We start from the raw sequence: 24826 nt of genomic DNA, 5'->3' as shown, positions 1-24826 counted from the left end.
GCCTTTAGGCAGAAGAGGATGACCTGGGCTTTCTCGACAGTGGTTTACCTCTAATCTCTTCAACTGCTGGCACTAGAACAGGGCCCTGATTATTATGTCTGGTTTAGAGATTAGATCTGAACTAGCACACAACAGATGAAAGGGTCTCTGCTTTTTAATATACCCTGATAAATGCTTGACATTTTAAGGCATTCCTGATTTTCAGATAGTTTTCAAACAAAACACGTCTACTTTTGAAAATATCTACAGTACCACATTGTTCACGGCTGCCGTCAGCTCTAGAAGAGCATTGTCTTCCCTGAAATATAACGGACAGTTTCCTGGAATTTTATTTCATGAGCGACACTGGGAAAGGATGCGCATTCTTTTAATGTAATTTCATGCTATCTCAGTTGACAACTGATGCCCATAAAAAGCAAGCTTTAGTATTTTAATTGCCACATCTTGGCAGTAACCTTAGATTATCAACAGAAGCTAACTCTGAGTAACAGTTTAGACTACCTGAGAACTGGGGAGTCTTGCTGAAGATGGAATAATCTGTTGGCAATCCATACAAAGTCGTTAACAAATCCAGCTAGACTTCTACACACACTGTTGTTCCTCTCTCATTCATGTTCTCTTTCGCCACTGCCCATCATCCTGCTCTTTATTATCATTTGAATATTAATTTTTCCTGCACAGGATCAAATTTTGAATGCCTAGTTCCCAGCTGGTGGCACTATTTTGGGAACTGGGAGAAATGTTAGGAGATAGGGCCCTAGCTAGATGGAAGGGGTCAGTGAGGACAGATCCTTAGGGATACCTTACTCCTTCCTGCTTCTCTGCTTCCTGTCTGCTATGAGGTGAGAAAAAGTCCTCTGCCAGCTGTTCCTGTTGCCTTGATATCCTACCCGAGGACATGGAACCTCTGAAATGGGGCACAAAGAAATCTTTCTTCCCTTTAAATCGCTTCTATTGGGTACTTGGTATCAGTGACTATAAACAACACAAAAGCACTCACCAAGAGATAAGCTAAGCAAAGGCATCGAGATTGGAGAAGTGGCTCAATGGCTAAAAGTACTGTCTGCTCTTCTGGAGGACAAGGTTCAATTTCCAGCACCCACATGGTTCACAAGCATCCCAGGAATCCAATATCCTCTTCTGGATCCTGAGAGCATAAGGTATGCACATGGTGCACACACACTCATGAAGGCAGAGTACTGTATACATAAAATATAAATCTTAAAAAGAAAAAAGAAGGAGGGAGGTAAAAGAAGGGAGGGAGGGAGGGAGGGAGAGAGAGAGAGAGAGAGAGAGAGAGAGAGAGAGAGAGAGAGAGATCTTCAATTAAATGAAGGTGAGAGACCAATGGATCACAGACAGGTGGGCCACATGGGTGGCACAGCTTGCTATAACAATTCATTCACTCCCTGCCTCATCTTGCACCACATACCTGCCTGTTTCTTGCCTTGCTGCAAAAGCAATAAAGAGAGGAACTACAAGTAAGGACATGCATGGGATGATCAGGCACATGAACTCTATTCTAGCTTTTTCAGAAACCATTTTAAAAGAGATGGAAAGCTTTTTTTTATCATATTTGTAAATGAATGGCTGACTTCACCAAACAGAAAGCTTTTCTACATCTAAACGAAAACCTTTTAGTTCATTCCTATCAACAATATGCTACTGGATTTTAATGGTATCCTTCCATGTGGCTGCTCAAACTGCAGGGATATTAAAATCTAGACTGCAGCAGATATGCAAATTCTGAGACTGGCTCCAGCCAAGGGCCTTGAGTCCACACCCATCCCATGGGCACCAGCCAGCATCCTACCAAGTGAAGAACAGGGTTTGTGCACTTTCTTGGCAGTTTTAAAATCCTCCCACAGACCAAGTGACACACTAGAATTGGCTAGAAACATCGGAAGTTTGGGCCTGGAAAAAGCCTGTAGAATTGGGGAATGTGAACAGCTGGTGTACAACAATGTTTTGATACATTTTTTAAATGGTCTTCAAAATTCTAAAGTCAGCAGAACTCTTTTCTGACCTCAGGCAACATACTGGCAAACAGATGGATGAAGCACAATGTCTAATTTATTTTTTAGGAAATATTAGTTTAATAAACAACTTGAGCTTTTCTCAGGCTCTGTGTCTAGCTCCCTGTCTTCCCTCCTTCACTCCCCCCCCAGACAATATGATCAGTCATTTCTATTCAACAATATATTATTATATATAAGCCAAGCACTTTACCAGTCGCAGAAGCATGAAACCATTTCAGATGTTGCAGGGATGGAAGGATTCAGGGGCTTGCTTTACGGTCCCATGGGCCTTCTTGGTAATCCAAATGCAAGTGAAAGGCTCATCCTCAGAAGGTGGCTCCTTCTGTCACTCACCAACCATACTTCCAATCTAGCTCCATTCTATTTACCTTTACAGAGGTTTCCAACATAAAAAGAAGCCTCCCAGCAATCTAGCCTCAAGACCTACTCTCGCTGAAAATAAAGCCTTCTTGGTACAGAAATCCATTCTTCTTAGGTCAGGATGGCAACTATGGCCCAACCATTCCACCTAAGCTACAAGTGTAAAATGGCTGATAACAGTAATAATGGAAGTGAAAGCAATCCCAGCTAGTATTTATAATCACTAGTAGGAAATACCTCATTGTGTTTTGGTAAAACTGTTCATCAAAATTGTATGGAGTCAGACAAAACTGGAGACCAATTTTTGCTGTGTCACCAAAGACCACAATGACCTTGGAGAAGCCCTTCAGCCTCTTTGGATCTCAATGTCTTCTGATAAAAGGGAATATTCTTGTCCTGCCTGCCTTCCTCCAAAAGACAGCACGCATTCTTCCCAGAAAAATAGCAAGACAATATGAAAGCTCATTACAAAATAGAATGTTCTGACTATACAGGCTGCTCTACCAGGAAACTTCAAAGGTGTATTCTGTAGTCCTGAGACTAGCATCTCACCCCAGCAATCACTAATCATATAGTTGCATTGACTACTAAATTTTTATCTCCCATGAGAAATCGTATATGCATGCATGCATACACATTGTCAGAGCTCATCCTGCAAGCAGGGACCTGTCAATATTCTGGAAAATCCTGGATCCCTCTTGCTATCACTGAATAATTCTGGAGATGAGCAGAAAGGAGTGAAATAATAAAGGTGCCCTTGAGGTGGTATTGTACTTTTCTAGGAATTTGTACTTCGTTTTCATAAATACTGTATAATCAACTGACTTTTCTAAACGTGGTTCTTCTTTGGTTAGACTAGATGGCACTGTGGTATCACCCTTTTAATGCCCAAGGAAATCACATTGCATTACAAACAATTTTTGCTTCATTTGGGGACAATCCAAAAGGCTACAATGAGTCCTGGTTATCCTATAGATTACATTTGAAATCAGCTCTTCCTGGATCATTCCCAGTCACCCAGAACCTGAGCTGACCATTGGGTGCCTAGGTTATGGAAGTCCTGCCAAAGGACAAGGACTACTTAATAGATAATTCAGACCACATTAATAGTGTATGTTCAGACATCACATGACAACCTTCATGTTCAAAGAACTGGAAACATGCCGCCTACATGTGAGAGACAAAGCTATGGCTTCCACGACAGTCAAGACTTCTCTTTTCCTTCCTCACCACTGCTGTAGGAGTGGGAGTCTACTTTCGCCCCAGAGATTGCTTTGATCACCATCCCTCAGTACATCTACAAGCTTAGCTAGCATAAGAAACCATTTACAGTACTGCCAAGGTGACCACAGTGCTGTTGTGACAATAACTTACACAATTCTTGCCATGAACTGAGGCGCAACCTTCCTGTGGCCAAGGTTTTCTTGAGACAGGAAAAGAAATGAGTTAGTATAGACAAGAATTGAAAGTTCAAAGGTTTCAGCCAGACCGCTGGACTTTCAGAAAAGCCACTGTAAACTGAGTCTGCGACCAGAAACCAGAGGATCCCTTTGCCGAAGCTAGATAGAAGAAACCACACCCGCGGTTCATTCTTAACAGTCACCTGCAAAACACCACTATGGCTAAGAAACTGAGTGGGTGTCCCCATGGGATATGGAAGGCAAGACGGGTCCAGTTGGGCAAAGGCAGCAGCAGCACCCTTGAAGGTCCATGATGTCACCAAAATGGGCAAAGCAAGACACACATGACCATGTCCTTACACACTGGAAGATCGCAGTTCCTCTCCCTGCAACTGACTCATTCATAGACTCTCTGCCCCAGCCTAGATAATTTTTTTCAAGAGCTCTGTGAAACAATAGCCCTGGCTGTGCTGGTTTCACTCCAAAACAGCTCCTTTTGTCCACTCCACAGCATCCCATGACCTCCAGGAATTGGTAGAGAGAAGAAAATGCCCTGCTGGCTACAAACTACTCATAAATCAGCTCTTCCTGGATCATTCCCAGTCACCCAGAACCTGAGATGACCATTGGGTGCCTAGGTTATGGAATTCCTGAGCCTCAGAAATAAGCTCCCAGGCCCCCTGAAGTCCCTAAAGGTTTAGAGCAACTTGTCAGCTAGTCGTCAGGCTGCCAGGGTGCCCCGTCATATCTGAAAAGGACTGTGGACACTTTGAGTGTAGGCAGCAGTGAGAGGCACAGGATGAGAGCTGGGAGGTCTCACTGAGTGTCATCAGACAGTGGCAGAATGACACCCACTCTCCAGAGAAAAGTGAGGCCTGGGGTGGGGAGGGAATAGAACCCAGGAATGAAGACCACAGGAAGGTGAAAAAGACAGAGAAGCAAAGTGGAAAGGGAGATAGATCATAGAAAGAGAAAGATCAGGAAGAGGAAGGAAGGAACCAACAGCAGACAAGATGGGCCGAGAATTTTCCACTAGAGAAAGCCAGAAACTCAAAGGGGAAAGAGAATGTAGGTGCAGGAAACTGAGACGAATCACCAAAGAGAGAAGGCACTGGGCCTTTGAACCGGGTGAGGAGGGAAGAGGCAAAAGAGGCTAAAGCCAGAGACTCTGCTTGCAGAGCACAAATTTTAGGGCTCTCTAGTGCTCTGAGTGTGGTGCCCAGTTTTGGCTGCTGTTGGGGATGCTCATTCCAGGCTGCCAGGTCACTTTCCCCACACCCGGTCTCAACCACCAAACAGTCCAACCTTCTGATGGGCAGACCAGCTGTCCGGGGCTGCAGCCCAAAGACTTCCTGACAGTGCCACAGAGCAAAGAAGATATGATCTAGGGTACCTAGGGGTTCTACCTATCAGGGACTCAACACTCAGGCGCTAAGGTGTGCACAGAGTCCCCAGCAACTGCGGGCACAGCCTTTCCCGCCCCTGGCTGTGCACAGAGTCCCCAGCAACTGCAGGCACAGCCTTTCCCGCCCCTGGCTGTGCACAGAGTCCCCAGCAACTGCGGGCACAGCCTTTCCCGCCCCTGGTTGACCCACTAAGGAGTAGCCAAAGACTCACCTGGAAGGTCTCAGCCTGGCATCTCGCTTGCCGTCCACCACTGCGGGCACGCAGCTGGTCAGCTCGGTCCAGTCGGCATGCAGCCCGCAGCTCCAGCCGGTGGAGAACCTGGAGAAGAGCCAGGTCTCCCTCTTACCCGGCCGGTGGCAAGTGCATTTCTTCTGCCCCACGCGGCACTCACACGGCTGCTCCAGCTGGATGTTGCGTACCAGGTGACGGCCAAAAGTGGTGCCCCCAGTCTTCTGGATGTGCAGGAACACGATCAGGTCATCGCCCTTGATGTCGAAGTCTACCTTGCGCAGGAGATCACCGCGGCTGAAATTGTAGCGGGGTACAAACCTGGAGGAGTTCTCATCCTCCGAGCGGTACGGATCGGGCACCGGGGAGCTGAACGCCTGCAGGCGGAGGAGCTGGCATTCTGTGCCGGGGCACACGTATTGGAGAACGATCACGGCAAATAGGAACAGCATCACCAAAGCCAGCAGCAGCTTGTTGGATTTCTCATCCATATTCCCGAAGCTGGGGGAAACCCAAGCTCATTACGTCAGTCCCGCAGCTCGGCCCCGCTCCCGCCTCGCTCCCGCACCGCCCCCTCCCCGTGGCGCCACCGTTGCGCCCCTTTCCCCTCCCGTCCGCACCGAGTACTCCACCAAGGCAGCAGCGGCGCCCTTCCCCGCTTCCTTCCTTCCCGGCAGGCTCAGCGCTGTGGCTTCTGCCGCACACACACACCCCTCACCCCTACTCCATCCCGCTGGCCCTTGGCCCCCTCCCCCGCGGAAGAACCCCGGATCCCTTCCGCGGTGTCTCGTTCCCCAGCAGAATCCCTCCTGTCCCGGTCTCTGCACTCTTTAACTCACGCCCACCCCTATCTGGCACCCGGTGCTTCCCGCTCAGTTCTCTCCAGCTCCCATCCCCATCCCACTTGGCCCATGGGACTCTCCGGGGCTCCGGACCCTAGTCCCCTCCGCGTGCGCGAGCTGCTGACCCGAAACGCGGGCTTCCTTGGCGCCTGTCTCATTGCCCACCGAGTGGCCGCTGGGAGTGGGCTGGGGTTTCAGGGTTCCCCTGGAAAAGAGGGAAGGAGCCCGCGGGCTGCAGGACTTTGCAAGCGGAGGCTGCGCTGCCCTTTCCCGCTGAACGGCAGGGAGGGAGCCGCACCGCGGTCAGTTGCGCTCTCAGCCGGTCCCGAGTCCCCCAGCCCAGTCACCGCAGGCTCGCTGGAACTTTGAGCCTTACCCTCCAGCTCCAGCTGCCTTCCCTCTTCTCGCTGCCCCGGCTCACCCTGGACTCAGAGCGCGAACCCCAATTTCGCCCACAACGTACCTGGAAAAGGGACTGAAAATCTTGGAGAAGATCGCACTGAGCACGTGCTTGAGCGAGTGGCCCACGGCTGCCAGGCCCCGAGTGAGCAGGGCCCGGCAGAGGGAGCCCAGGTCCCAGCGTCGCCTGAGGTTGTGCATCCGCCTGCGGCGGCCTCGAGGCAGCAGCGCGAAGAACCGGGCGCGCAAGGCTCCCGCCAAGAAAGAAAATGCCTTTGGGGGCTCGTCCTGGAGCGGCGGGGAGTTGAATCCCAGAGACACACCCCTAGGAGGGCTGGCGCGGACTGAGGCGGCGACCGACCCGGGCCGGCTTGCTGCCAATTCGGCCTCTACTCTGGAATGCCGGCGGGGACAGGTGGTGCGGGCGGGCGCTCCTTGCTCCAGTTGCAGCGGCGGTCGCCCGAGCGCCCGGGCTGCAAGAGCAGGCAGTGCCATTCCCCCCTTCAGGCAACTCAGGGTACTAAGGATCAGGAGCGAGCTTGAATTTATATAATAATGCCTCGCGCCCAAGAGCCCCAGCCACTTCACAAGCAAAAGACCTGCGTTTTCTCCTGTGCTGGAGAACGGAGGTCACTCCAGAGAGCGCATCACTCCACTTTGGCTCGTAATTTCAATCTCCCTTAAAATAGCAAAGGCGTAAATTGGACCTTTTCCCTCTCTCTTTGCCAATTTCCATTCTGCAACGGAAGAGGGGGTATTTTCTGAAAAGGTAAGTCAGCATGGAAATAAAGCATGACTAAAAAAACCTTACATGGGGGATTTTGAGCATTTTCAAAGCACACTCGCCCTTATTTCTCTCTCCCCCACACACACTGCCGCTGAATCCCCGGCACCAAGCCAACCGCCCGCAGAAAGATTTCACCCACTACTGTTTATTGAATGAATGGATCTCTAAATACAAATCAGAGTGAGAGCATCTTACTCAAAATGCTGTGCTATATGAGGAAACTGACGCCCAGAGAGAATTAGATATATACCCAAGGTCACACAGCACAGCACTGGGATTTATCTTCAGAAATCCACGAACTGTCCAACCATTTTTTCATAATTAGAGCAGGTCTCTCAATAAATACGTATGTGTTTATTATCAAGCCCAGTTGTTCAAAAGACTCTTCTCAGCTGGGAAACCAGGGGTGTGAGAATTTAAGGTTGAATTTCCATCAGAACAAGGCCCCTGACAACTCGGGACCCAGACGTTTCCAATCTAATTAATAGCGGAAATTGCAATGCAATAAAGACACTGGGGTTTCCAATACTAAATGCACTCCTAGCCCAACAGATGCAAAAGTGGCGCGGGTTAGCAGCAATGGTTCAAAGTAGGAGTACCATTGGCAGTGGGGGCACCGGGAGAGGATGCTCTTAGCTCAGTGCTAGTGTAGCGACGCTGCTCTCCAGAACATTATCTCCTTTGCCATATGGTGAAGCAGCATGCGGATCCCTGATCCAAGAGTCCTTGGTGGTTCTTCATTTCATTACAGACACGGTGGCATAATAGCTTGCCCTTCCTGAGGCTCAGTTTCCTTTTCTGTCACATAATGTCTCCACTCGAACCGAGTAGGCTAGCACGAGAATAGAATGTAGAAACCTTTGGACAACTCCAAACACCAGGTGCTGTTTCCCTGCAGCTCTTGTCGAAGTGTACCAAATGAGTCTGAGGCTAGTTGAAGTAAACTGGATAGAAGACCATTTTAAGGCAGAGGTTCTGTCCTGCCTGGACTTACCCACGTCCCCGGGGAATCTACTGGGACATTAAGGGATTCTTTGTCTAGCTGCTGCAGGTGTCAAGAATAGTACACCTCTTGGAAATCCTGCATTCGTGGCATTCCTGCATCCCTGGCCCTGAACTCCAGGAGCAAAGTTATACAAAGGATCTGGAGGCTGCAATACACAAAGTAGACCTCACTTCCTCCCTCCCTGCCCCCTCCCTGCCAAGCTCCCCAGGTTCTGCTATGTCTGTAGAGTAAGACCTACTTCCCCCTGGGGGGCAGGTAAGGATGTAAGCCCTGAAGCTACAAGGATTGTCATTTTCCTGGCCACCCACACAGTGGCCTCTTTGGCTGACTCAGTAGGTAGCTATCTATCCTCACCTTGTTATATAAGGCTCCCCCTGCCATTACATCACCATTATAATGGCATCCAGTGGATCCCTAAGAAAATACTTTCTAAAACCAGTGGTCCACACATTTGACTTCTCAGCTACTAGTTATGGAATTTTTATTCAAGAAGGATTAATGGGATTGGACTGTGGGAAAGGAAATTACCTTGGGTGGGGGATAGAGAGAGGTGGCGAACAGACCCAGGGAAAATCAGGATTTTCTCAAAGTGTAAAAAAGAAACCTGGGCACAAGTGTAAACACACATGCACAAACAGGCAAGCACACTCACAATATGAATACCAGAGGAAGTACTAGGCAGGCTTATCTCTATAGAGCCAGAGGAAGTAAAACGCACATACTGAGATACAGGGCTTTGCTAGCACACCAATGTGAATATATACAGCAGCTCACTGGAGGACATGTTCATTTACAAGCCCTTCCTCGACCCTCCTCCCCTTCATGTTTGTGAGACAAAGAAATTAATCATGTGGGCCAGCCAGGGGGCTCAGCAAGTAACAACACTTTCTGCCAAGCATGACTATCTGAATTCAATCCCTGGGACCCACAGGTTGAAATGAAAGGACCAACTATTGCAAGTGGTCATCTGACCTCCACAGGAACACAATGGCACATGCATCGCTCTCTCTCTCTCTCTCTCTCTCTCTCTCTCTCTCTCTCTCTCTCTCTCTCTCTCACACACACACACACACACACACACACACACACACAAATATTTAACGGCAAAAAATATATGCTTGCTGTTTTGAAATACATTCTCACTATGTAACCCTGAACAGCTGGCTTAGAACTTCCTATGTAGACAAGGTTGACTTTGAACTCATAGAGATCCTCCAGCCTCGCCTCTGTCTCTTGAGTGCTGGAATTAAAGGCCTGGGTCCCCACACCTAGCTCATGATGTTTTAAGCATTTTTATCTTGGACCACATTCATAGCTGTTCTCAGCAGGCTGCCCGCTTGCTGCAGGATAGACCCACAAGAGTGTGGCTTCTGGGGAGATATTGAGTTGAGAGGAAAAGAGCAAAAGAACAGGCTGAATTGCAAGGTCTTTGGTTATCCATCCAGGAGCAACTTGAGTTGCAGCAGGAATCAACATTTAGGATTCAGAGCTTGGAAAGTAAGGAGGCCACTGCAGTCGGAGCAGGGCCTCTGGTTGACTCCACAATGTGGGGAGGTTTTCAGTATTCTCACTGAACTCTCTTTAAACGGTTTTCAACAAAAGGTTGATGACTCAGAGAGCACAAAGTTCAGTCTGGCTTGTATAGGAGGCTGAGCACCAGGAGCCCTGTGTCTGGGTGCTGGAAGCCGAGAGGACAACAAGCTGCCCTGGCAAGAGGGCCTTTGTTATCAGCATGCCTCAGAATCCGGAGGGCACCCACTGAGATGGCCAGGTTCTTTTGTCACAGAACAAAGACGTGAACCAGGGACACGTGGATAGTGAGAGAACTAGTGACGGTCCATTAAGAAAGACAATGACACTCTTGAGAATGGGGGTGGGCTGGAGAGCTGGGACAAATCCCAGGCTCAAAACTCCCTTTCCAGGTTGCTCTGCTTTCTCTCACACTTGCAGACTGCATTTCCCAGGGATGCTCTGCATGGTTCCAGACAGCCCTGGTGGGAAGAGGTTAGGGTCCTTCTGGCTTCTTTCATATGTTAATCTTGATGCGTCTTTCTTCCTGCCCTACTTTCCCACCACACCTTACCGGGGATGCTAAGAAGCCTAGGAGGCCAGGAAGCCACTTCCTTGCCAGCTTCTTTTGTCCTCTGTGTATAAGGAAGCAAGGTTAATGTGATTCAAAGAGCACTTTCCTGATCTGATAATACCAAGATCAAGGTTACTTGTCTGCCTCGAAAGCCAAAATGCCACCGACAGTGGGAGAAAGTTGGATTTCTGGTCCTCAAAATGAAATTCTATAGTATTCTATGGCATTAACAACACAGGATCTCAGCGGCTACATTTGTTCGGGGCCTGTAATACACTAGCGACAGCAGGACCCTGTTCAAATTAGAATAGAAATAGTGGAAACAATATTAGGAAGAGCGTGGCGCATTTACTATAAAGCATAGAACAATATGCTTTGCCCTCATCCTGAGTATTCACTTCAAGCCTGTTTTTCCAGCTGTCTATAATTTTTTTGAAAATGCTCAGACTGTCAATAATAGGCAATTTTTGTCACAAAGATTGAAGGCATGCAAATGGTAGAGGCCATTCATTTCTGTGTTTATGTCTCTCTCCAAACTGAATGAACACAGTGCTTAATGAAACGCTGTGCTCGGGCTCAAGGTTTAATATTATAAACAGGTTGGGTGTGTTATACATATCCCTCTCCACAGTTCTGTTCTCCCTCACAAAACACGGAGCTTTGATTTCTAGCCTAACAAAACCTGGAGCTCAAGAAATGGGGAGGATAAAGCTGGGGTGCTGTGCATACTAGGGGTGTGTGCTGTGGAAGTAAAATAAGCCCCGGATGGGGTTCCCAGAAACCTCATCAGTGGGACCATGCAGACTGATGATTGTGGAAGCATTTCAGGAACAGGACAGTTTCTCCTTCTCGCTGAGAAGGAATGGCAGTCAGTTCATGCTGGGCTTTTAGAAGTGTAGCATGCCAAGCCTCAGCAACCATAGCCTCAGCTCCTAGGCAGTCAGCTCACTCTCTCTGCATCCCGGTTTCTGCACATAAAATAGTGAGCTGTTTCATGGACACAGTAAGAATGGATCCAACCTCAAGCGAGCCTTCTTAAAGAGGCTAGAGCAAAGCTCCAGAGAGAACATTGCTCTGGAGCTCAATTGGAGCTCCTGTGTTCTCAGAGCCTCGGTTTTCTCATCTATAAAAATGTGGTTCAGAGCTACCTCACTGAGTTCCGATTAACTAATCTACTGAGAATACATTGGGTTCCCGGAAAAGCAGACTTTTCTCTACCAGTTTTGACTCTGAATATCTTTGATCTGTTATCTTTTTTCTAATAACAAGATTCTGATGATGGGTTACAGAGATGGACCTATGAGCTAAAGTGGCTTTGTCCTCATACTATTTATCTTTAGTATTGTCTCACCTTCCTCCCACAGGTCTCTATCCCTCACTCTGCTGATGTCCCTTGGATCCATTCAGCCACATGAAGGAGTAGGGCATAAATTCATGAAAAAATAAGGTGCTTAAACATACTGAACGCTCGTTCTGGTGGAATACTCTCAAAGCCAGTAGGGGAGGGACTTGTGGAGCTAGGTGGAACAGACCAAAGTTACAAGCAAGTGAAGAGGGTGGGGGTGCTGGCAAGGCCAGCCTCCTCCCAACTCCTGACACCAGTTTTCAGCTCTACTCATGCTGATCTTGCCAGAGGGCTTTCCGTTTGAGCAGCTGGTCAAACCACAGCAGTTAGGGTTGAAAAACAAGGTCAGTTTTGCATTCGGTCTGCATGAACGAGAACTGAGCAAGCTCATCCATCAGCTAATCTCTAGGCTGGTTAGCTCACAGTGGCAAGGTAGATAGGCCATCATGTTAGAGGTCACGACGAAGGCATTAGCTCATGGTGTGCCTGTGGATGAGACACTTGATATCTGATATCTCCGGTATTCAGTTGCTCCCCTTGATAAAATAACAAGGTGGCATTAGACCCTAAAGGTCTCTCTCAAGAGGAAGTGTGTGTGTGTGTGTGTGTGTGTGTGTGTGTGTGTGTGTGTGTGTGTGTGTGTGATGTAATCTTTGCTAACTAATAGGAGGACAAACCCTTTCTGGATCTACCTTTCCTGACACTACCAAAGGTAACCAATGCTGTAGCTGGAAGCTGAGTCAAAAAGGTCGAATGAGGGGGCCTGGAGAGATGGCTCCATGGTTAAGAACACTTACTGCTCTTGCAGAGGATCTGGGTTCAGTGCCCAGCATTCAATAGCAGTTCACACTGGCCTGTAACTCTAGTTCCAGGGTTTCCAATTGCTTCTTCTGGCCTCCAAGGGCACTGCATATACAAGGTGTACATAGACACATTCTACCAAAACATGCACATAAAATAATACATTTTAAACTCTTTTTGAAAGGCAGAACAAGGAGCTGGAAAGATGGATTAGTGGTTAAAAGCCATTGCTCTTGCAGAGGTCGCAGTTTCTGTTCCCAGCACTTACATCACAACTGCCTGTAACTCCAAATCCAGGATATCTGCTATTCTTTAGTGGCATCTATGGGCACTGTACACACATGGTACACTTGCATTCAAGCAGGCCACTCATAAATGAATTAATAACAATAAGTATTTTTAAAGAGGAACAAGAATTTTAATGAGGTCCGTTCCAGCAGAGGATATTGGTTTGTGAGTGTACCCCTAAATAAATAACCATCTATTATTCCCAAAAGAAGAATTTCAATGAGGAGCAATTTTTTTAAGGCCAGCCACAGTGACACATGCCTTTAATCCTAGCACTCTGGAGACAGAAGTAGGTGGATCTCTGAGAGTTCGAGGCCAGCCTGGTCTACAGAGCAAGTTCCAGGACAGGCAGAGCTACACAGAGAAACCCTGTCAAAACATTCTTGGGTCACATGAATAAAATAGAAACCTGAAAATAGAATTTTGAAGCTCTACTGACAGACATGGTAAAATCAAAATCAAAAGACTTGGGGAAAATGGTGTTGAGAACAGACACCCGCCTGACATGGGAGTCATAATAAAAGCAAGTGGCCTTGCCCTGCCCAGGGTCTCCCATCTGCTTCCCATTCTGGGTTCTCAACAAAAGAGAGATGCATTCCCTCTGCACCCATTACTGACTGGTCACATCAGGAGGTCTTGCTTTTGATAATAAAATAAAAGGTTCAAAATTGTATCACAGGACAAAATGGAAGACATAAGCCTCAAGGTCCAAATTACACACAGGAAAAGGAACTTTTAATGCCCAAATGAGCTAGGGAGGGAATGTCTTATGAGCATAAGTCAGGAAAAAAGAAAGTTGGGAAACTATGCACTGAATAAATGAAAATTAATTTTAATAAGAGAGAGCCAGGCCAGAGGCTACTAAAGCCCTGAACTGACTGGACTTTATTGAATAGCCTGGAAAGGGACTTACTTGTTTTTTTCCATATTTTCAAAATCCACATTTCACTAAATAGCATTAAATTGCAGAGAACTGGAACATTAGAGCAGTGGGGGTAATGGGCTTGGTAAAAGGCACTTTGAGATTCATCTTCTCACTGAAGAATGCTCCGTTAATGGGTATCATCTTATAGAAAATTTAGCTGAGGGAGAAGATAATAGCTAGACCTTCAACGACAAGAGACAAAATATGGCTGGGAGCGCTCAAGATGTAGCAATCCATCTGGGTGTGGGAGAGGGAAGGAGTGGGTATGTCGGCGAGTATGCCAAGCCCAGTGATCTGTGGTGACCAGGGAGGGCATGCCCTGGTGACATATCCTTTTGGTTAGCACCAGAAGGCTTAACAAATGATGCCAGCAGCTGCTTGGCTAAACATCTCTTATATATTGGATACAGTGCTAAACATGTACTGTCTCAGTATTCCCAGTGATCTAATGGGTTCATTGGAAAGGAGAACATATAACCAGGCTGGAACTAACTAGCTCTTGAATCCAGATCTGTCTAGTTGTACAAACTGTAGTAACTATTGCCCTTATTATGATCCTCACCCCAATCCAGGGTGTCTGGGCATGAGCTGGAGTTTATGAGACAATATTTTCCATATGCACAATCCCGGGACGTAGCTAATCCACATCTTAGGTGGAAGAGCTGCATAGAGGGATTGCGGCAAGGGGTGCACACGCTTGCACAAGGGCACAGGCTTTGCATTTGCAGGAACGTGAACTAAAGGTAATGGAGAAGGAAGTATGCAGTACTCTAGTAAAAGCCCAGTCCACTGCTCACTGCGTTGTATTTCCTTTAAAAGGGCACTGAAAAAAATGGAGATTCCAGAGCCTGAATTTTCACAGGAAGAAACAGAAATTGAGACACTGTTCGAAGGAACAACACCATACATACATGCATACATACATGCATATATAGCAATACATACATAGCCTTGAACATGCGTATTATTAGCACTTATTCTGAGAGGTGCCATAAGCAAGCATTGTCTGTTGTACTCAGTAATAACCTTCTGGATGTGTAGACCTTGGATTCTTTGTTTTTTAAAACTTCCTTGAAGTGCCCAATAAAAATAATATTTGGTCTAGGGCTTCACTGTTTACCAGATACTTTCACAGATACCGACTGGGCTTTTACAATCCTTCAAGGCAGCTGTTCTGTCCTCATTACTTGTATGAGGAAATCAGGTCTATGGGGGCTGGAGGAATTTAGTCAGTGGCCATACCTTATATGGGAACGCACTGCTAACTGCCCCCTGGCTTCTCTCTAGCCACAGAGGTCAAGTATCAGGTAATACTCTCAGAAACTCAAGGAGAGAGAGGTGACGATAGAGGTCTGCTTTTGCAGTTTCGTATTGTGCACCCCAACAATTTCAACAGTCAGGGACACATTTTCAGAGACTTTCCTCTCAATGTAAATAAATACAGCAAATAACAAAGAACCTGAGGACAGCAAATGAGCACTAGGAGGCTGGTATACTCTTGGAGAGCGCCAGAAAGATCTGGGTAGCCCACCCGTATCCCTTCTGTCTCAGTTGCAGAAAGAGGAACTCCTGCCAACAGAAATTGACTTCGGGTTCACTACATGTTTTCTTGCATATTTATGTTGGCTGGTTGAGCATAGTCTCCCTCATACTCCCCATCATCCTTTTGCTCCTCCCTCCCACCTTCTAGACAGCTTCCAGTTCACTTCCAGGTTGTATATGCATGAATGGCTTCATATAACCATAAGAAATCTAGGAACTACAAGTGAGAGACAATGTGACATTTGTCTTTCTGAGTCTAGCCAGAATCTCTAACTATGATTATTTTCAGCTGCGTCCATTTTCCTGTGAATGGCATGATTTCATTCTTCGTTACGGCTGAATAAAATTTCACTCTGTATATAACCTATATTTTCTGTATCCAAGCCTCTGTTGCTGGCCACCTAAGCTCCTTCTATACTCGACTCTTGCGAATAGTGTTGGAATAAACATTAATGTGTAAGGGTCTCTGTGGTATGTTCTAGTACAGGGACCTGTGTTCATTGTCTTTCTTTTCCTTGTTTTCCTCGGTGTCCCCAGTCTCTTTGTTCATGAAACTGTAGAAAAGTGTCCAAACTCTCTCCAGCTTCAAATTCTACACTCAATCTGATGAGGTACCCTCATCCTTCTGAGATCGCTGTATTGTAAAAACGTTTAGTTCAGTCCATGTCAAAACCCCCATCCCAGCCAGAGAACAAATAGCTGACATTTTTTAGAACAGTTCTACAAGCTGCTTTTTGAATAAAGAAGCGAGAAGAGGGACCGTGATAGACGCGGTTTCAATAACATAAAATATATTTTGCACTTCACCCCAATCCTTCCCACAGTTCCTGGTCCTACCAGAGGTTTGGAAGCAAGTCAACGTGGAAATTGGCACTTGTTGTTACTGAGCCTTATGGAAGAGAATCGGATGATAAATTACCAAATGGACAGCTTCAAGCTCTCTTATAGAAGGCGAAATCTCAGGGCAGTTGAGAGGCAAAGATGCTGGAGCAACAACAAACTAACAACCATAATTTGACAGGGCATTCGCGAGTCCAGCAAGCGGGGCAGACAATTTTCTCTGCTGACTCAAGTCTGGGGATATAGCTAGATATGATTTATCATCCATATTAGAGGTTTATGCCACAACATCCTAAGCAGAGATATTTTCAAGTGGGATAGCAACAGAAAATCATTTTTATTCCCCACAAATTTCATCAATCACCTGATCACTGAATGGAGTTCATTCAATGATCAGGGGCATGTGTGCATTGTAAAACTTAGACATCTGTTTGTTTTCCATACATCTTTTGGGCTTTATTACAGTCTATAACAAGCAATCTAAGATAAAACAACAACAAAATCCACCAAAATCATGAGGATGGGAGACTCAGGTTGAATTGCACCCATACCCTGAAACTGGAGTGGCAAGGGAGAGCTCCCTCTTAGGAATAGTAACAGGCCATTTATGTAAAAGAGCATCAGAACTCTAAATTAGGTGCTCTGAGCAAGTCTCTTTTTTGTGCCCCTCCTTCACACAACTCCTGCTGGGCTGTTGGTCACTGCCGCAGGCTGCTCTTTAATCTCCGTAACCTGAGTGCTTTGGAAAGTGGACCCCAGGTCAGGCCTCTGACTAACTCCGGGGTATTCAGTGAATTCCAAGTCAAGTCCAGGCTGGAGTCAGCTGCCGCCATTGTGAGTCTTTTGCAATTGGCTAGATGGCTTGGCCCTTGTGTCTTGAGGAATGAAATCTCCTGAGCAGAGATTGGATTTCACTTTCCATGTCTACAGTGTTTGCATCAAGGTTATTAATATAATCTCTGCAGGGGCATCATACTGAGAGCGAGCTGAAATTCAGATAATAAAACCTGTAATGTTAAGTGAGGCTTGGCCACGCTTTCTGAAGGAGATGGGACATCTGGGCAGCCAGCCACCCTGAGAAAATATAAGAACTATCTACTTAACCCATTCTAGGAGACAACATCTTGCTTTTTCGGTTAGTCCCACTCACCCAGCTTCTCAGCCATGCCTGGCAGTGCCCTAAAGTGTGTATGGGGTAAAAAAAATAACCCAAAGAACAATTATTTCTATTTAAGGGTTCAGGATTCAGAGGATCCCCTTCCCAAAACTTAGTTTGAATTCAAAGAATCATTTAGACTACCCTAAGCAGGCCATCTGGGGAGCAGGCAGTTGCAGGAGCAAGGGCACAGTGGTGAGTCAAGCCAAGCTCTGGCTCTGTCTTGCTCCTTACTCGCTGGGACTGTGAAGTGAAGCCTTAGCTCCCAGTGTCTCCATTTCTTCCCTGTACAATGTGGCTGATGCTTATCAGCTACCTTGCAAAGTATGCATGAGAAATTAGAGATGGTGCGTGTAAAGGAGCTGTTACAGGATTTAGCAAAGAAGAGGTAGACGCCCAATGAACAGGACCGAAGTGACAGCTAGGATTTTCTTCCCATCTCAGTCCTGCGTGGATGTCTATAGCAACATTTCAGGCTTCAGTAAGTCATTGCAACTCTGCAGAAGCTTTGCAATCTTTTCTATGTCTTTGATTTTTTGATGTTTCAGTTTTTTAATGTTTTTATCTACTTAATTATCTTTTAGGCAGGATCTCAGTATCTCAAGTGTATGTCAGTATGCCTAGTTTATGCAGTGTTAGGGATCGAACCCAGGATTTTATGCATGCTAAACAAGCACTCTAATAACTGAGGCTATAACTCCAGCTCTGTGTAACTAACGATTCAAGTAATTCGTGACTGAAAACACAATACAGATTAACTCTTTCTGAACACTGACTTAATATTTTTTTCTTCTCTCATCTATTAAAACTTGAATAAAACCTTAAGCAAAAATAAATTTATAAAATCTCTTGGAAAGGCTACCCTTAAAGCCAGTATGTGGGTGATTTTATAAGTGTATTTTGGGCCAGGCGGTGGTGGCTCACGCCTTTAATCCCAGCACTTGGGAGGCAGAGGCAGGCGGATCTCTGTGAGTTCGAGATCAGCCTGGTCTACAAGAGCTAGTTCCAGGACAGGCTCCAAAACCACAGAGAAACCCTGTCTCGAAAAAAAAAATAAATAAAAAAAATAAAAAGTGTATTTTGGGAAATTTTTAAAATAAAATAAAACTCATTGGCAAAAAAATTGCATACTCTAGCTTACCTGTAGCTATTTTAAAGCAAAATATGTTTCATATGTATGTTTTCAATATTTTATTGCAATGTAATATACATAAAGGAAAGTGAACACAGGATAAGTATACAGTGATGTATTTTCATAAAGGGAGCATACATGGCTAATCAGCCTTTGTAGGGATAAGTCCCGCCCCTTAGGGGGCGTGTTCGCCTCGGGCTAATGTCTGCCTATAAATTTGGCGAGCAAGCTCCGAGCGCTTGCTTCTGCTTTCCTGGTCTCCGCGGGAACGGTGGTTCTGTAAGTCTATTTCTACATTAAAGCTATATATATATTTTTACACTCTGTCTGCATTCATTTACGCCGTTACATTTTGGCGTCCAACGTCGGGCTATTTTGCCCCCGACTCAAGCGGGTAGCCCCCTAGCTAACACAGCACCCTCCCCAGTGCTGTTTTTCAGTTCTTGACTCCGGCCCCAGTGCCCAGTCCGAGACACACTCGGCGACACAGGCCCATTCTGCCTGCCTTGGCTAAGTTTTGCAGCGGAACCCCACTGCCTGAATTAGCAGAAGCTCAAGTACTTGCGGTTTTGCAACAAAAGCTGCCACAGCGTCAGATTTGGTCTGTTACAAAGTGACTTGGCCGGTTGTGGTGGCCCACGCCGGTAGGATTTGCTGAAGGAGGCAGAGGCAGGAGGATCACAAGTTTGAGGCCGGCCAGGCAGTGGTAGAGCACGCCTTTAATCCCAGCACTTGGGAAGCAGAGGCAGGCAGATCTCTGTGAGTTTGAGGCCTGCCAGGCCTTGGTAGTGCACGCCTTCAATCCCAGCACTTGGGAGGCAGAGACAGGCGGATCTCTGTGAGTTCAAGGCCAGCCTGGTCTACAAGAGCTAGTTCTAGGACAGGCTCCAAAAACACAGAGACCACCACTGGCAGGAACCGATCTTTGCAGGTAAAAAAATTTTCTTTTATAAATAAAATGTCTGAACACATTACTGTTCAAGAATTTAATGATTTTTTTAATTGTACCATGTGGGAGATTTTACAAGAGGTGTCTATCACCCCACATATATGGATCCTTCTGGGATTCGTAGTTTTCATTGGCACCAAATGGTTTGATAATAGAAATATGATAAAGTCTTTACGAGACGAATCCAGGATTCTTAAGGTAGAGATTGAACGCTTAAAAACAATTGAGAATGACAACAATCTTCTCAAGAATCAGTTTGAAGTTCTCCAGGCTGATAACAATCTTCTCAAGAATCAGGTTGAAGTTCTCCAGACTGATAACAATCTTTTCGAGAATCAGTTTGAAGTTCTCCAGGCTGATAACAATCTTCTCAAGAATCAGGTTGAAGTTCTTCAGGCTGATGTTAAGGAGAAATTCATTACTATGGAAGAGGGAACAGCTGATCTGGAACATAAGATTCAGTCCCTTTCTGTAGGAAATGAAACATTAACTGAGAGAATCAAAACTGCTGAATGTGACAATCGGATTTTGTCTAAAGCTTATGACAGATTGACGGAAAGATTGTCAATACAAGAAGGCACGGTTTATGCCATAAAAATTATGTCCAAAGATGAGATGTTATCTCTAACGGACAAACTTCATATTTTAGAATCCTCAATGAAGGCTTTGGAACATAATTCTGGACAGGAGATTCAGACATTGCAGAAAGCAATGGTGAATAGAATTGAAAAGATTGAGGAATTTCTAAATTCTGATGAGGAAGAGCAAAGGGTAGAAAGGAAAATTTTAACTACATCTGTGGGTAAGTCTCTCCGGGACAATTTCCACAAAGCTCTACCTACAGCTCTACCTGCCTTTCCAGTAATAACAACAGAGAAGGTGATTGGTTCCAAAAACCCTAGGGTCATCAAGGAGGATACATGGGAACCTGTGCGTATGAATGATCTCAAGGAAATAAAACAGGCTGTCATGACTTTTGGGATGCAAGCCTCTTTTGTTAAAGAGATGCTAAGATCTTGGGCCACGACAAGCAGAGCAACCCCCTCAGACTGGCTCCAGCTGAGCTCTGCGGTACTGGAGAGTGGACCGCAATTGAAATGGAAATGCTTATTCAGGCAAGAGGCTAGACTCTTAGAACAGCAGGAAAAAGCGAAGGGAATTGACATTTCCCTAGATCAAATTCTAGGTGAAGGGCCCTTTTCCGATCCTCAGGAACAAGCTAATTTGGATGAAAACACACTCTCCATGTGTACTACAGCAGCCTTAAGGGCTTGGGACAGGGTACAAGACCCAGGACAGAGAATGGAATCATTTGTCAGAGTTAAACAGGGTCAGAGAGAACCCTTTAGTGACTTTTTACAAAGATTAACTAAGGCTGTACAAATAGGGATATCTGACCCAGAAGCAAGACGTATAATGATTGAGTCTTTGGCTTATGAAAATGCAAATGTGGAATGCAAAAGGATTTTGGGTCCTTTAAAGCTCAGATCAGCGCCGTTGGAAGAATGGGTCTTGCATACACTCAATGTTGATACATTTGATTATGGCACTGAAGCATGGGTAGAAGAAGCAATTTCCAATGGTAAAAGGAGACACCAGAATACCAAATGTTTTAATTGTGGCAAAATGGGTCATATGAAAAGGAATTGTAGACAACGGATTTGCAGAAATAATAATAATAATAACAATAATGCATCTTTCAGAAATAATAATAATAATAATAATGCAACTTCTAGAAATAACAGAAATAGGAGGACTCAGCCTTCAGGTTTATGTAGAAGATGTGGAAAGGGCAGACATTGGACGAATGAATGCAGGTCTACAAGAGATAGACAAGGCAACCTGATACAGCCGGGAAACGTGAGAGGGGGGGCCTCACAGGCCCCCATGGCAAACATGGTTCAGTCATATCCAGTTTCTGCAGAGAACGTGCCTCATCAGGACAATTAGGAAGCCCCATGCCTACTGTTACAAGCAATAATGATCAGAAAGATAAGTTACGTGTGTTTTGGCAAACTTCTATAAATGATCAAAGACCTAAACTGAGAGTGTGTGTAAATGGCATTTTTATTACTGGCCTGCTGGACACAGGTGCTGATGTAAGTATCATTACCCCAGAATCTTGGCATCCGTATTGGCCTCTTCAGAATGTAAATGTTCAGCTCCTGGGAATTGGAACCTTATCTCGAGTAAGGCAGAGCACGAGATGGGTTGAATGTATAGGGCCAGAGGGACAAATAGGAAAATTAAAGCCATATGTAGCCAATATTGCAATGAATTTATGGGGTCGTGACCTATTACAACAATGGAATACCGAAATTAACATTCCTGCTAAATCTAGAGCCTATATTTCTGAGAATAATATTAAAAGATATTACAAACGGAGAAAACTGGCCATTAGAGCTGTACAAGAACAAGCAATTGATGTCCCTTCAGAGATACCAACAGCCTTGCCTCTAAAATGGTTGACTGAGAAACCAATATGGACAAAGCAATGGCCTTTAGCTGAGGAAAAGTTACAGGCTTTAGAACAGCTGGTACAAGAACAATTAGATGCTGGACATATAGAAGAATCTACCAGCCCTTGGAATTCTCCTGTATTTGTGGTTAAGAAAAAATCAGGTAAATGGAGAATGGTGACAGATCTCAGGGCCATCAACAAGGTTATTCAACCTATGGGCCCTCTGCAATCTGGAATTCCTTTGCCCTCTTTATTACCAAAAGGATGGCCTCTCATAGTTATTGATTTAAAGGATTGTTTTTTCACTATACCTTTGCAAAAAGAAGATAGAGAAAAATTTGCCTTCACAGTGCCTACTTATAACAATTCTCAACCTTCGAGGAGGTACCACTGGACCGTTCTCCCCCAGGGTATGTTAAATAGCCCCTCCCTGTGCCAATATTTTGTGAACCAACCATTGCAAATAATACGCAAGAAATTTCCCAAATCTATAGTATACCATTACATGGACGACATCTTGTTATCCGATTCAAACATGGATACCTTGAACAGACTGTTTGAAGAAATAAAGATACTTTTACCTAAATGGGGATTGCAATTAGCTCCTGAAAAGATTCAGAAGGGAGATTCTGTTAATTATTTAGGTTATAAAATAGGTTTGCAAAAAATTAAGACACAAAAAGCACAAATTAGGAGAGATCGCCTACGGACTCTTAATGACTTTCAAAGACTGTTAGGAGACATTTCCAGTCTACGACCAGCTATTGGAATAACACCTGATTTAATAATTCATTTGAACAAAACCTTGGATGGTGATAAAGATTTAAACAGTCCCAGAGAATTAACAGCTGAAGCAGAAAAGGAACTGACAATGATTGAGGAAAAATTACAACAGGCACATGTGGACAGGGTGAATCCAGAGCTCGATTGTATTCTCGTCATACTACCATCAAAAATTTCTCCTACAGGAATTTTAATGCAGAGAGATGATATTATTTTGGAATGGATCTTTTTACCACATAAACCAAGTAAGAAACTGAAAACTTATGTGGAAAAAGTCTCTGAGTTAATTATAAAAGGCAAGCTGAGACTTCGTCAACTAGCAGGCATAGACCCAGCAGAAATTATAGTGCCTTTCACTGCTGATGAACTAAAGAAATTATGGGAAGATAATGAACCATGGCAAAGAGCTTGTGCTAATTTTTTGGGAGACATTAATAACAACTATCCAAAAAGCAAGCGGCTTAACTTCATAAAGAGAACTTCTTGGATTCTTCCTCGAATCGTCCGTGATGCTCCAATAACTGGAGCCCGTACATTCTATACTGATGCCAATAAATCAGGGAAGGCAGGTTACAAATCAGAAGACTTGGATAAGGTGGAACAAAGTCCGTATACTTCTGTCCAGAAGGCGGAGTTATATGCCATTCTTATGGTGCTAAGGGATTTTAAAGAACCTATTAATATAGTTACAGATTCACAATATGCAGAAAGAGTTATTTTACATATTGAAACTGCTGAATTTATACCTGATGATACTGAACTAACCTCATTGTTCCTCCAGGTTCAAGATTTGATCAGGAACAGGCTTTGCTCTATGTACATAACACACATCCGATGCCATACGGGTCTGCCAGGTCCTCTAGCACAAGGTAATGCAGAAATTGATCAATTATTGATTGGTAGTGTGCTACAAGCCTCTGAATTTCATAAATAACATCACGTTAATAGCAAAGGTTTGAAGAAAGAGTTTTCAATTACATGGCAACAAGCTAAGGAGATTGTAAAGAAATGCCCTACTTGCTCTTTCTATAACCAAACGCCACTGCCTGCAGGGGCTAATCCAAAGGGCACCCAAAGGAATGAAATCTGGCAGATGGATGTGTTCCACTTTGCAGAATTTGGCAAATTAAAATATGTACACCACACCATAGACACGTATTCAAGTTTTCAATGGGCTACTGCCCTGAGCTCAGAAAAGGCTGATTCAGTAATCACACATTTATTGGAAGTTATGGCCATCATGGGTATACCTGCGCAAATAAAGACAGATAATGGTCCAGCATATGTATCTAAGAAAATGAAACGCTTTTTTGATTATTATAATATAAAACATATTACAGGTATACCAAATAATCCTACAGGTCAGGCAGTTATAGAAAGATCAAATCGTACTATAAAGGATATGCTGAACAAACAGAAAGGGACTGAAAATACCCCCAGAAATAGATTACATAATGCTTTATTAACCTTGAATTTTCTTAACGCTAATGAGAAAGGAACGACAGCAGCAGAAAGACATTGGATAATGGAAAAGTCTGCTGAACTAAATCAACCAATTTATTTCAAAGATGTGCTGACCTCTCAGTGGAAGCCAGGAGATGTGCTACGTTGGGGAAGGGGTTTTGCTCTTGTTTCCACAGGAGAAGAAAAATTGTGGATACCATCAAAATTAATAAAGTTTCGATTTGAAGAGGAGAAACCTCTTGGAAAGGAGAAATGACAACTCATCCACAACGATGATATTCATACAGGTGGTAAGAAAAACATATAGAATGGGGGCAGGGTTCTGTTCTTATCTCCACAGGAAAACACTCATCTTTGAGAAATTCAAGGGACCCTGGATGTTTGGATACTGACAGATGGAAAAATACCTGCCCAATAGGAAATATCAAGACAACTGAATGGGTTGTGTAAGTAATATTAAACCATATTTCTAAATTTATAAAGCTGGTTTTGAAGTTGGACTCTGGCTCAGTCCCTCTCCAATTCCAAGCCTGTTAGTAAGAGAAAAACCCAGAGTTTCTGGAGTTTCTGTCTCATGTCAAGAGCCATG

General features: G+C 44.9%; 1 protein-coding gene across 5 annotated transcripts in view; it reads right to left on the bottom strand.

Annotated features, from left to right (window-relative positions):
* Hs6st2 (heparan sulfate 6-O-sulfotransferase 2) overlaps nucleotides 1-7200 on the bottom strand; it is a 275700-nt gene extending 268500 nt beyond the window's left edge. For 2 of the 5 annotated variants that reach the window (XM_041647079.1, XM_041647080.1), the window contains exons 1-2: nucleotides 6740-7200; nucleotides 5417-5935 (exon numbers count right to left, since the gene is read on the bottom strand). In XM_041647079.1, the coding sequence (XP_041503013.1) occupies nucleotides 5417-5935; nucleotides 6740-7170 (950 nt within the window). In that variant the 5' untranslated portion in view covers nucleotides 7171-7200. Of the gene's footprint in view, nucleotides 1-5416; nucleotides 5936-6054; nucleotides 6100-6401; nucleotides 6529-6652; nucleotides 6683-6739 lie in introns of those variants that run through there. The other 3 variants (XM_041647082.1, XM_041647083.1, XM_041647081.1) reach the window with 3 other exon arrangements.
* Between the last annotated feature and the right edge of the window lie 17626 nt (nucleotides 7201-24826).

The sequence above is a fragment of the Microtus oregoni genome, unplaced genomic scaffold (assembly GCF_018167655.1).
Source record: "Microtus oregoni isolate MIOR12 unplaced genomic scaffold, Mior012 000156F_ref0000345, whole genome shotgun sequence".
Taxonomy (NCBI): Eukaryota; Metazoa; Chordata; class Mammalia; order Rodentia; family Cricetidae; genus Microtus; species Microtus oregoni.
This window is presented reverse-complemented; position numbering and strand designations above follow the sequence as displayed.